Source organism: Coregonus lavaretus, assembly GCF_964263955.1.
Source record: "Coregonus lavaretus genome assembly, chromosome: 4".
In the NCBI taxonomy this organism is placed as follows: domain Eukaryota; kingdom Metazoa; phylum Chordata; class Actinopteri; order Salmoniformes; family Salmonidae; genus Coregonus; species Coregonus lavaretus.
Genome location: NC_139991.1, coordinates 76,097,328 through 76,111,057, shown reverse-complemented (window position 1 = coordinate 76,111,057; position 13,730 = coordinate 76,097,328). Strand labels below are relative to the sequence as shown.

General features: G+C 44.6%; 1 protein-coding gene across 1 annotated transcript in view; it reads right to left on the bottom strand.

Annotated features, from left to right (window-relative positions):
- The window catches only part of LOC311127541 (ras-specific guanine nucleotide-releasing factor RalGPS1-like), a gene marked incomplete at its 5' end in the record, with an annotated part of 281,489 nt that overhangs the window by 14,085 nt on the left and 253,674 nt on the right, over positions 1 to 13,730 (bottom strand). Inside the window, 1 exon segment of the mRNA XM_084159360.1 lies at positions 11,839 to 11,906. Coding sequence (XP_084015486.1) covers positions 11,839 to 11,906 — 68 coding nt within the window.

Sequence of the window (13,730 nt, the reverse complement as noted above, 5' to 3'; positions counted from 1 at the left end):
TAATACACTTTGTGTGAAGACCAGTTAGTGGAGTGTTCAACATAATACCCTCTGTTTGAGTGTGTGTTAGGGACAGTTAGTGGACTGTTCACTATAATACACTCTGTGTGAGGACCAGTTAGTGGAGTGTTCAACATAATACCCTCTGTGTGAGTGTAGGTGTTAGGGCCAGTTAGTGGAGTGTTCAACATAATACACTATGTGTGAGTGTGTGCGAGGGCCAGTTAGTGGACTGTTCAACATAATACACTCTGTGTGAGTGTGTGTGAGGGCCAGTTAGTGGACTGTTCAACATAATACACTCTGTGTGAGGGCCAGTTAGTGGAGTGTTCAATATAATACACTGTGTGAGGGCCAGTTAGTGGACTGTTCAACATAATACACTCTGTGTGAGTGTGTGTGAGGGTCAGTTAGTGGAGTGTTCAACATAATACACTCTGTGTGATTGTGTGTGAGGGCCAGTTAGTGGACTGTTCAACATAATACACTGTGTGAGGGCCAGTTAGTGGCATGTTCAACATAATACACTCTGTGTGAGGGCCAGTTAGTGGAGTGTTAAAATAAACACTCTGTGTGAGGGCCAGTTAGTGGAGTGTTCAACATAATACACTCTGTGTGAGGGTCAGTTAGTGGAGTGTTCAACATAATTCACTCTGTGTGAGGGCCAGTTAGTGGAGTGTTCAACCTAATACACTCTGTGAGAGGGACAGTTAGTGGAGTGTTCAACATAATACACCCTGTGTGAGGGCCAGTTAGTGGAGTGTTCAACATAATACACTCTGTGTGAGGGCCAGTTAGTGGAGTGTTCAACCTAATTCACTCTGTGAGAGGGACAGTTAGTGGAGTGTTCAACATAATACACCCTGTGTGAGGGCCAGTTAGTGGACTGTTCAACATAATATACTCTGTGTGAGGTCCAGTTAGTGGACTGTTCAACATAATACACTCTGTGTGAGGGCCAGTTAGTGGAGTGTTCAACATAATACACCTTGTGTGACAGCCAGTTAGTGGAGTGTTCAACATAATACACTCTGTGTGAGGGCCAGTTAGTGGAGTGTTCAAATAAAACACCCTGTGTGAGGGCCAGTTAGTGGAGTGTTCAACATAATATACTCTGTGTGAGGTCCAGTTAGTGGACTGTTCAACATAATACACTCTGTGTGAGGGCCAGTTAGTGGAGTGTTTAACATAATACACCTTGTGTGACAGCCAGTTAGTGGACTGTTCAACATAATACACTGTGTGAGGGCCAGTTAGTGGAGTGTTCAACATAATACACTCTGTGCGAGGGCCAGTTAGTGGAGTGTTCAACATAATACACTGTGTGAGGGCCAGTTAGTGGCATGTTCAACATAATACACTCTGTGTGAGGGCCAGTTAGTGGAGTGTTAAAATAAACACTCTGTGTGAGGGCCACTTAGTGGAGTGTTCAACATAATACACTCTGTGTGAGGGTCAGTTAGTGGAGTGTTCAACATAATTCACTCTGTGTGAGGGCCAGTTAGTGGAGTGTTCAACCTAATACACTCTGTGAGAGGGACAGTTAGTGGAGTGTTCAACATAATACACCCTGTGTGAGGGCCAGTTAGTGGAGTGTTCAACATAATACACTCTGTGTGAGGGCCAGTTAGTGGAGTGTTCCTGATCCTCAACACGGGGGCCCCTCAGGTGCGTGCTCAGTCCCCTCCTGTACTCTCTGTTCACCCATGACTGCATGGCCAGGCACGACTCCAACACCATCATTAAGTTTGCCGACGACACAACAGTGGTAGGCCTGATCACCGACAACGATGAGACAGCCTATAGGGAGGAGGTCAGAGATCTGGCCGTGTGGTGCCAGGACAACAACCTCTCCCTCAACGTGACCAAGACAAAGGAGATGATTGTGGACTACAGGAAAAAAAGAGGACTGAGCACGCCCCCATTCTCATCGACGGGGCTGTAGTGGAACAGGTTGAGAGCTTCAAGTTCCTTGGTGTCCACATCACCAACGAACTATCATGGTCCAAACACACCAAGACAGTCGTGAAGAGGGCACGACAAAGCCTATTCCCCCTCAGGAGACTAAAAAGATTTGGCATGGGTCCTCAGATCCTCAAAAAATTCTACAGCTGCACCATCGAGAGCATCCTGACTGGTTGCATCACCGCCTAGTATGGCAACTGCTTGGCCTCTGACCGCAAGGCACTACAGAGGGTAGTGCGTACGGCCCAGTACATCACAGGGGCAAAGCTCCCTGCCATCCAGGACCTCTATACCAGGCGGTGTCAGAGGAAGGCCCTCAAAATTGTCAAAGACTCCAGTCACCCTAGTCATAGACTGTTCTCTCTGCTACCGCACGGCAAGCGGTACCGGAGTGCCAAGTCTAGGTCCAAAAGACTTCTCAACAGCTTCTACCCCCAAGCCATAAGACTCCTGAACAGCTAATCATGGCTACCCGGACTATTTGCACTGCCACCCCACCCCCATACTTTTTACGCTGCTGCTACTCTGTTAAGTATTTATGCATAGTCACTTTAACTCTACCCACATGTACATATTACCTCAACTACCTCAACTAGCCGGTGCCCCCGCACATTGACTATGCAACGGTACCCCCCTGTATATATAGCCTCCCTACTGTCACTTTATTCTATTGTATATATAGCCTCCCTACTGTCACTTTATTTTTACTTCTGCTCTTTTTTTCTCAACACTTTTTTGTTGTTGTTTTATTCTTACTTTTTTGTTTAAAATAAATGCACTGTTGGTTAAGGGCTGTAAGTAAGCATTTCACTGTAATGTCTGCACCTGTTGTATTCGGCGCATGTGACCAATAAAATTTGATTTGATTTGATTTTGATTTGATTCAACCTAATTCACTCTGTGAGAGGGACAGTTAGTGGAGTGTTCAACATAATACACCCTGTGTGAGGGCCAGTTAGTGGACTGTTCAACATAATATACTCTGTGTGAGGTCCAGTTAGTGGACTGTTCAACATAATACACTCTGTGTGAGGGCCAGTTAGTGGAGTGTTCAACATAATACACCTTGTGTGACAGCCAGTTAGTGGAGTGTTCAACATAATACACTCTGTGTGAGGGCCAGTTAGTGGAGTGTTCAAATAAAACACCCTGTGTGAGGGCCAGTTAGTGGAGTGTTCAACATAATACACTCTGTGTGAGGGCCAGTTAGTGGAGTGTTCAACCTAATTCACTCTGTGAGAGGGACAGTTAGTGGAGTGTTCAACATAATACACCCTGTGTGAGGGCCAGTTAGTGGACTGTTCAACATAATATACTCTGTGTGAGGTCCAGTTAGTGGACTGTTCAACATAATACACTCTGTGTGAGGGCCAGTTAGTGGAGTGTTCAACATAATACACCTTGTGTGACAGCCAGTTAGTGGAGTGTTCAACATAATACACTCTGTGTGAGGGCCAGTTAGTGGAGTGTTCAAATAAAACACCCTGTGTGAGGGCCAGTTAGTGGACTGTTCAACATAATACACTCTGTGTGAGGGCTAGTTAGTGGAGTGTTCAACACAATATACTCTGTGTGAGGGCCAGTTAGTTGAGAGTTCAACATAATACACCATGTGTGACGGCCAGTTAGTGGACTGTTCAATATAATACACTCTGTATGAGGGCCAGTTAGTGGAGCGTTCAACATAATACACCCTGTGTGACGGCCAGTTAGTGGAGTGTTCAACATAATACCCTCTGTGTGAGTGTGTGTTAGGGCCAGGTAGTGGACTGTTCAACATAATACACTTTGTGTGAGGGCCAGTTAGTGGAGTGTTCAACAAAATACACTCTGTGTGAGGGCCAGTTAGTGGACTGTTCAACATAATACACTATGTGAGTGTGTGTGAGGGCCAGTTAGTGGACTGTTCAACATAATACACTGTGTGGGCCAGTTAGTGGAGTGTTCAATATAATACACTCGGTGTGAGGGCCAGTTAGTGGACTGTTCAACATAATACACTCTGTGTGAGGGCCAGTTAGTGGAGTGTTCAATATAATACACTCTGTGTGAGGGCCAGTTAGTGGACTGTTCAACATAACACACTCTGTGTGAGTGTGTGTGAGGGCCAGTTAGTGGAGTGTTCAACATAATACACTCTGTGTGAGTGTGTGTGAGGGCCAGTTAGTGGACTGTTCAACATAATACACTGTGTGATGGCCAGTTAGTGGAGTGTTCAACATAATACACTATGTGTGTGAGGGCCAGTTAGTGGAGTGTTCAACATAATACACTCTGTGTGAGTGTGTGTGAGGGCCAGTTAGTGGACTGTTCAACATAATACACTGTGTGATGGCCAGTTAGTGGAGTGTTCAACATAATACACTATGTGTGTGAGGGCCAGTTCATGGACTGTTCAACATAATAGGTATATTCAAAGCATGTGTGTTTGCTCATGTTTTAGGGGTATTTGTGCAAATCTCTCTGTGAGTTTGTTTGTGTGTGTGTTCAGTTGTTGCTGATAGGAAGATGTGATGTTCTGTGGGGTTCATGCCATGTAACAGCTGGCATGCGTTACATAAATGAAGCTAGTGGTAAATGAATTCAAGAATGTGTGTATATTATTTTGGTTAATCATATTGTGAGTGAGTGTGTGTGTGTGTGTGTGTGTGTGTGTGTGTGTGAGTGTGTGTGTGTGTGTGTGTGTGTGTGTGTGTGTGCGTGCAGCGGCGTCTTCTGGATTCTGTCATGTTGTTTTGGCCTCGTTGTGTACGGAGAGATTGAGTAACGCTATAACCTCATCCCATTGGCACTGGGCGTGCACGGCTTGTATGCGGTTGGTGTAATGGGCGTGCTGACAAAATGGAGACACGGCCGAGACCCAGAGACCTTCTCTGACATGTTATGTAATCCCAAACCAATCAGGGGACAGGATACATCCCCAGTCCCTGTGATGGTTGTTATTACCACGATTATGAAATGACCAGATGGCTCCTCCTGATGTCACCTAGTGGCTTCCACGATGGGAAACCCTAACTCATCCTCGATGGGAAACCCTAACCTTCCTCGATGGGACACCCTAAGCCGTAGCCCTTCCTCGATGGGAAAACCGAACCCTTCCACAATGGAAAACCCTAACCCTTCCACGATGGGAAACCCTAATGTTCCTCTATGGGACACCCAAACCTGTAACCATTCCTCGATGGGACACCCTAACCCTTCCTCGATGGGAAACCGTAACCATAACCCTTCTTCGATGGGAAATCCTAACCCATCCTCGATGGGAAACCCTAACCCTTCTTCGATGGGAAATCCTAACCCTTCTTCGATGGGAAATCCTAACCCATCCTCGATGGGAAACCCTTCCTTAATGGGAAACCGTAACCATAACCCTTCTTCGATGGGAAACCCTAACCCTTCTTCGATGGGAAATCCTAACCCATCCTCGATGGGAAACCCTTCCTTAATGGGAAACCATAACCATAATCCTTCCTCGATGGGACGCCCTAACCCGTAATCCTTCCTCGATGGGACGCCCTAACCCGTAACCCTTCCTCGTTGGGAAACGCTAACCCTTCCTCGATGGGACACCCTAAGCCGTAGCCCTTCCTCAATGGGAAAACCTAACCCTTCCACGATAGGGAACCCTAAACCTTCCTCGATGGGAAACCCTAACCCTTCCTCGATAGGAAACCTTAACCCTTCCTCGATGGGAAACCGTAACCATAACCCTTCCTCGATGGGAAACCCTAACCCTTCTTCGATGGGAAACCTTAACCCATCCTCGATGGGAAACCCTAGTGTTCCTCTATGGGACACCCTAACCCGTAACCCTTCCTCAATGGGAAACCCTTCCTCGACGGGAAACCCTAAACCTTCCTCTATGGGAAACCATAACCCATCCTCGATGGGAAACCCTAAATCTTCCTCATTGGGAAAAACCCTAACCCTTCCTCGATGGGACACCCTAACCCTTCCTCGATGGGACACCCTTACCCGTAACCCTTCCTCGATGGGACCCCGTAACCTTTCCTCGATGGGAACCCGTAACCCTTCCTCGATGGGAACCCGTAACCCTTCCTCGATGGGAACCCGTAACCGTAACCCTTCCTCGATGGGAACCCATAACCCTTCCTCGATGGGAACCCGTAACCCTTCCTCGATGGGAACCCGTAACCGTAACCCTTCTTCGATGGGACACCCTTACCCGTAACCCTTCCTCGATGGGAACCCGTAACCTTTCCTCGATGGGAACACGTAACCCTTCCTCGATGGGAACCCATAACCGTAATCCTTTTTCGATGGGACGCCCTAACCCGTAACCCTTCCTCGATGGGAACCCGTAACCTTTCCTCGATGGGAACCCGTAACACTTCCTCGATGGGAACCCGTAACCTTTCCTCGATGGAAACCCATAACCCTTCCTCGATGGGAACCCATAACCATAATCCTTCTTCGATGGGACGCCCTAACCCGTAACCCTTCCTCGATGGGAACCCGTAACCTTTCCTCGATGGGAACCCGTAACCCTTCCTCGATGGAAACCCGTAACCTTTCCTCGATGGGAACCCGTAACCCTTCCTCGATGGGAACCCGTAACCCTTCCTCGATGGGAACCCGTAACCCTTCCTCGATGGGAACCCGTAACCGTTCCTCGATGGGAACCCGTAACCGTTCTTCGATGGGAAACCCTTAATCTTCCTCAATGGGAAACCCTAACCCTAACCCTTCCTCGTTGGGAAACGCTAACCCTTCCAAAATGGAAAACCCTAACCCTTCCACGAACGGATACCCTAACCATAACCCTTCCTCGATGGGAAACCCTTCCTCGATGGGAAACCCTTCCTCAATGGGAATCCTTCACTCGATGGCAAACCCTAACCCTTCCACAAAGGGAAACCCTAACCCTTCCTCGATGGGAAACCCTAACCTTTCCTTGATGGGAAACCCTAACCCTTCTTCAATTAGAAACCCTAAATCTTCCTCGATTGGAAATCTTAACCCTTCCTCGATGGGAAACCCTTTCCCTTCCTCGATGGGAAACCCTAACCCTTCCTCGATGGGGCCCGGCCACTTGATCTGTGATTATATCTTTTCACATTGTCTGTCAGGTGTGTTTCCAGTACTTTTGGCAATTAATTAATTTCACCTTTTTGAATGTCGACATCACAAAACAATTCCAGTAAAATGTATAAAAGGTGACAACAATAAGGAAAGGGCCTGGGTAACAAAAGTATTCTTGCGCTTTGCTTGCTTAATAACATACTGTACATATGTCCGGCTTTTTTGCAATAGCAGGCTCTGTCGTAGCCGGCCATGACCGGGAGACCCATGGGGCGGCGCACAATTGGCCCAGAGTCGTCCAGGGTAGGGGAGGGAATGGCCGGCAGGGATGTAGAGCATGGCGTTTGCAACGCCAGGGTTGTGGGTTCGATTCCCACGGGGGGCCAGTATGAAAAATAAAAAGATAATGTAAGTCGCTCTGGATAAGAGCGTCTGCTAAATGACTAAAATGTAAATGTAAAATGGTAACATTAATATTTGTTTTTGTGGCACAGTGTTTCTTTTCACTCATGTTACAGAGTCTGTTCAGTGAACCATGCTTGTGTGATAATGAGTAACCTTGCCCGAAACCTGAAGGTTTGCGTTAGCTCCCTAAGCAAATGAATAGGCTCGAGTTCAGTGTGCTACCAGTCTTACAGTCCTGTCCAGAAACAACAGCATTGGTTTGCTCCTACTTGTCTGTGTCGACGTGGTAATCAAGCTATAAACCTGAATATCCTGCACATTTCCTTCTGGCCTTGTAATGAAAATAAAATGTGTTAGAAAAACATGGGGGGGAGAAACAGAAGTTACATGTTACCGTGGCAACCCTGATAAATACATCCCATAACTAGGTCCCTGGCCGCTGAGATTAGAACAGTGGGACATGGAAAAAGATAGCTTTTGTTACATTCCTGGGGTCTGGTCGCTGAGTGATGGCGATGGTGCTATTAGACTGCATTTATCGGCTTTAGTTAACGAGCGCAGAAGGAATGTCTCACCACTGGCTGTCCCGTCCGGTACATTGTGTGACAGTGAACGCAAATAAAAACGTAATACTAAAACTCAAATAAAACTGATGTTCTCTGGAATTAACCGACTGTGGATTAACACACTGCTATTTCTACAGCACGTGTACAGCCTCAGTGTGCTTCCATATCAATGGAATAATATCAATGGATATCAATGGAATGATATCAATGGAATAATATCAATGGATATCAATGGAATAATATCAATGGATATCAATGGAATAATATCAATGGATATCAATGGAATAATATCAATGGATATCAATGGAATAATATCAATGGATATCAATGGAATAATATCAATGGATATCAATGGAATAATATCAATGGATATCAATGGAATAACATCAATGGATATCAATGGAATAATATCAATGGATATCAATGGAATAATATCAATGGATATCAATGGAATAATATCAATGGATATCAATGGAATAATACATCTAATAGTATAATCTAATAGTAAAAAGGTCCCACATAAAACACTTTAGACATTGACTTAAACATTCCCTTTACCTTTGTTTGTATTAAATGCATGCTGCCCCATACCTATCCCTACCCATAATCCATTGTCCCCATTCCTTTAGCCATATTTTTGTCTTTGGGAAGACTGGCAGGCTGGCAAGGGCCCATTATCCCAGGACAGAATGCAGTCCTTATAGACTCACCTGTTTAAATATAGCTTGTCTACACACACCTACACTGTCGTGAAAAAGTATTTTCACCCTTTCAGATTCTCTATTTTTTTATATTTCTGACACTGAATATTAGATAAAGGGAACCTGAGTGAACAAATAACACAAAATGTTGATACTTTTTTCATTTATTTAATTAACAAAGTTATGCAACACCCAATGCCCCTGTGTGAAAAAGTGATTGCCCCCTTACACTCAATAACTGGTTGTGCCATTTGTAGCTGCTTCCTGCAGTTGTTGATCAGTCTCTCACAATAATGAATTCTGCTCTGTATCAGAGAAACCTAAAGGAGAATGTCAGGCCATCCATCCGTGAGCTGAAGTGCAAGCAAGACAATGATCCAGAACGAATCAAATCACAATCAAATCAAGCTTTATTTATACAGCACATTTCAGACATTGAATGCAACACAATGTGCTTCACAGGAAGAAAACAAATTAAAACAATGAAAATAAAAACTGAAATATTTACTACACAACATACATAAGAATAACAAATACTGAACGACTAAAAAGCACCCTAAGTAAAAAGCAAAGCTAAAAAGGTGTGTTTTAAGATCTCTTTTAAAAACGTCCACAGTTTTGGCCCCCCTCAGGTTCTCTGGCAGGCTATTCCAGAGGCTGGGGGCATAATAACTAAAGGCTGCCTCCCCATGCCTCTTGGTCCTAGGCTTTGGGATAGTTAAAAGGCCAGTGCCAGAGGACCTAGGGACCTACTGGGTACATAACTTAAAAGCATGTCTGACATGTATTGGGGTGCACAATCGTGGATTGATTTAAAAACGAATAGAATAATCTTAAAATTAATTAATTATATATCAGCGCGCGACATCCGCACCTTGGCAATGTTCCTCAGGTGGTAAAAAGCTTCTTTGGTCTCATTCCTGATGTGTGATTCGAAAATTGAGTTCAGAATCTAAAATAACACCTGGGTTTTTTTAACCTTGTGTTTTATCTTTATTGCCCGTAAATTAAAATGTGAGGCCAGATTCTCTCTCTGTGCTTTGGCTCCAACAGTAAGTACCTCGGTCTCGTCTTGATTTAGCTGGAGGAAGTTGTGAGCCATCCAAGTATTTAAATCACTTATAGAGTCAAATAATTTATCTGTGGAGCTAAAATCCTCTGCTTACACAGAAATGTAAAGTTGTGTATCGTCTGCGTAGCAGTGAAAATTAACACTGTGCTTTCTGATAACGCTGCCAAGTGGTAACATATATAAATTGAATAGTACAGGACCCAAAATCGAACCTTGTGGAATGCCACATGTGATATGTATTATCTCTGAGTTAGGTTCACCAAGGGTGCCAAAAAAACTCTAGACCGGTTAAATAGGTCCTAGTCTACATCAGAATGGCTGAAAATAAACACATTTAAAAGTTCTGGAATGGCCTAGTCAAAGTCCAGACCTAAACCCGATTGAGATGTTGTGGCAGGACATGAAACTAGCAGTTCATGCTTGAAAACCCACACGTCACTGAGTTAAAGCAGTTCTGCATGGAAGAGTGGGCCAAAATTCCTCCACAGCGACGTGAGAGACTGATCAACAACTACAGGAAGCATTTGGTTGGAGTCATTGCAGCTAAACAACCAGTTATTGACTGTAAGGGGGCAATTACTTTTTCACACACAGGGGCATTGGGTATTGCATAACTTTGTTTATTAAATAAATGAAAAAGTATCAAAATGTTGTGTTATTTGTCGCTCAGGTTCCATGTATATAATATTAGGTTTTGGTTGAAGCTCCGATAACATTCCGTTTCCAAAATAGGCAAAAATAGAGAACATCTGAAAGGGAGCAAATAATGTTTCACTGCACTGTACACACACACACACACGGTGGATAAATACAGTGCCTTCATAACGGAAGGTAGCCGTCAAGTGATTTAAGGTTGCCATTGTTTAGCCGATACGCAATCACTGTGAATGAGGAGTCATCTCACACACACTCTCCCCCTCCAACCTTTATTTTTTTCACCATTCTGTGCGCTCTCTATTCCCCCCCCAACCCACATCCCTCTGGAGCCATTCCAACCCCATTACATCACCCTTAACACTCTCCTGGTCAACAGACAGAGGAAAGTAAAGGAATGTCAAGAAATCAAGGAAAGGAACCCATTCCCTGTAACGTCTGTCCACATGGAGCATTTCAAATCACTGCTTGTTTTCGTTTGCTGCCCTTGACATGGATTTACTCAGATAGCACGAGGGCTAATTGTCGTAACACCCTGACTCTATAGATGACCTCAGAGAGGAGGGGCGGAGATAGAAGGCAAGTGAAAGAGAGAGACAGGTGGTACAAGAAAGAGAGAGAGAGAGCAAAGTAAAGAGAAAGAGAGGAGGACTGACATCTCTGACTGGGTCGGCGCGGGGGGAAATGGTGAGAACCGTCGGAGGCTCTGGCCTGCCTGTGTTGTTTCAGCCCACTCTGGAGCGGCCAGGCCAGGCCAGCGCTGCGCTGCGCTCGTTTCCCCTCTCCCTCCAATCCAAACGAAATGACTCAACCAGGGCTGTCCCTCGCCGGCCCCTCAGGGCCCCCGCAATAACTCAACCCTGAGAGGTCTACCGGTGTTGGTAGCCAGTGACCTCATTCTGCCACGGCGTAGACACTCAGGTAGGGGACGAGCTGGAAGCCCCGTTGCGTGCTGGGACAGGGTATCTCCCTCCCCCCCCCGCCCCCCAAACTCACAGTTTGAGGGTCATCCGCAGGGCACAGCCAACCCCACATGTATTGAGATGGGATGGGGAAAGTTAATGAAACTCTATTCTATTGAGTTTGCTCGGTGCTTAACCTTGCAGTTCTTTGTTTTCTTTCTTTTCAAGGCTTTATTCTTCCCGAAAGGTTGGCCAGAAGGAAAGGAATGTGAAAGGGATGTGAAAGGTTGGCCAGAAGGAAAGTGATGTGAAAGGTTGGCCAGAAGGAAAGTGATGTGAAAGGTTGGCCAGAAGGAAAGTGATGTGAAAGGTTGGCCAGAAGGAAAGGGATGTGAACGGTTGGCCAGAAGGAAAGGGATGTGCGTACAAGCCTCTAAACCCAAGGAGATACAATAGTATTCAAACGGAGGACACACAAACATAGATAAACATGCGCACAAACACGCCACACACACACACACGGGTCTTACCTGCTAGGTCTTCCTTGGATGAGGCCATGCGTGGGGAGCCGTGCATAGGTTCGATCTTCAGAGAAAGCCTGCAACGACAACAACAACCATCTGGTCAGCAACCGGAGACTCACAATTCATTTACCTCAAAATCACTGCTTGAGCCACTCACCATACCTTGTGATATCATAGCTTTTGAATGATCCCTATGTCTATGTCCTTATGCCCATAGCACTGGATATCAGTGGCTCACTTTAAAGTAGGAGTGTTGATTTAATATGTGTGACAGAAATCCTTGCCAGGGGGAAATGGATGTTAAAAGTCAAAGCTTGTGTTTGATTCTATTATACAAATCTGAAAACAAATGAAATGTTTGGAGCTCAAAAACAAGTAGGGTCTCTGTCAGAAGAAAACCTTCTTTGCCACATGTGAAGCCTGTAGCGGCATGCCAACAGCTCAGGGGGGCGCTATTTGATTCTTCACTGTTACAATCAAATAATATAATCTGTATGATGCTTCAATTAAATGTTCTGATCAAATGACCTCAACAAAAAAAAAGTATATCCTATCACATCTGGAAATTGATTTTACACTACACACTTAACCTTCATACTACCAACATATTGGATTACCCAAGAATAAACTATTGGAACAAGCAACAATCATAGAAGAATATAAACTTAATTCTTATCAAAACATCATGAGACATATAAATTTAAAAAATACTTATTTTAGCAAAATTATAGTTAATTTCCATATCCTGTAAAACAAAAATAGGTTTCCTTTAATGTGTAGCTTTTCCCCAAAGTACAATCCACATTAGTCCTAAAAAGCTGATTTACCATCATTTGATTGTAGTATCATTTCGTTTTTAGAATTTTGAAGTAAATACAAATGTGGTCATATTTACAGCAACATTTGAAATACACAAAAAGTGATTCATACATGGATCCTAGGAGACAATGACCAGCTTAGTTCTCTTTATCTACAGTGAGGGAAAAAAGTATTTGATCCCCTGCTGATTTTGTACGTTTGCCCACTGACAAAGAAATGATCAGTCTATAATAGTAATGGTAGGTTTATTTGAACAGTGAGAGACAGAATAACAACAAAAAATCTAGAAAAATGCATGTAAAAAATTTTATAAATTGATTTGCATTTTAATGAGGGAAATAAGTATTTGACCCCCTCTCAATCAGAAAGATTTCTGGCTCCCAGGTGTCTTTTATACAGGTAAAGAGCTGAGATTAGGAGCACACTCTTAAAGGGAGTGCTCCTAATCTCAGCTTGTTACCTGTATAAAAGACACCTGTCCACAGAAGCAATCAATCAATCAGATTCCAAACTCTCCACCATGGCCAAGACCAAAGAGCTCTCCAAGGATGTCAGGGACAAGATTATAGACCTACACAAGGCTGGAATGGGCTACAAGACCATCGCCAAGCAGCTTGGTGAGAAGGTGACAACAGTTGGTGCGATTATTCGCAAATGGAAGAAACACAAAAGACCTGTCAATCTCCCTCGGCCTGGGGCTCCATGCAAGATCTCACCTTGTGGAGTTGCAATGATCATGAGAACGGTGAGGAATCAGCCCAGAACTACACAGGAGGATCTTGTCAATGATCTCAAGGCAGCTGGGACCATAGTCACCAAGAAAACAATTGGTAACACACTACGCCGTGAAGGCCTAAAATCCTGCAGCGCCCGCAAGGTCCCCCTGCTCAAGAAAGCACATATATAGGCCCGTCTGAAGTTTGCCAATGAACATCTGAATGATTCAGAGGAGAACTGGGTGAAAGTGTTGTGGTCAGATGAGACCAAAATCGAGCTCTTTGGCATCAACTCAACTCGCCGTGTTTGGAGGAGGAGGAATGCTGCCTATGACCCCAAGAACACCATCCCCACCGTCAAAC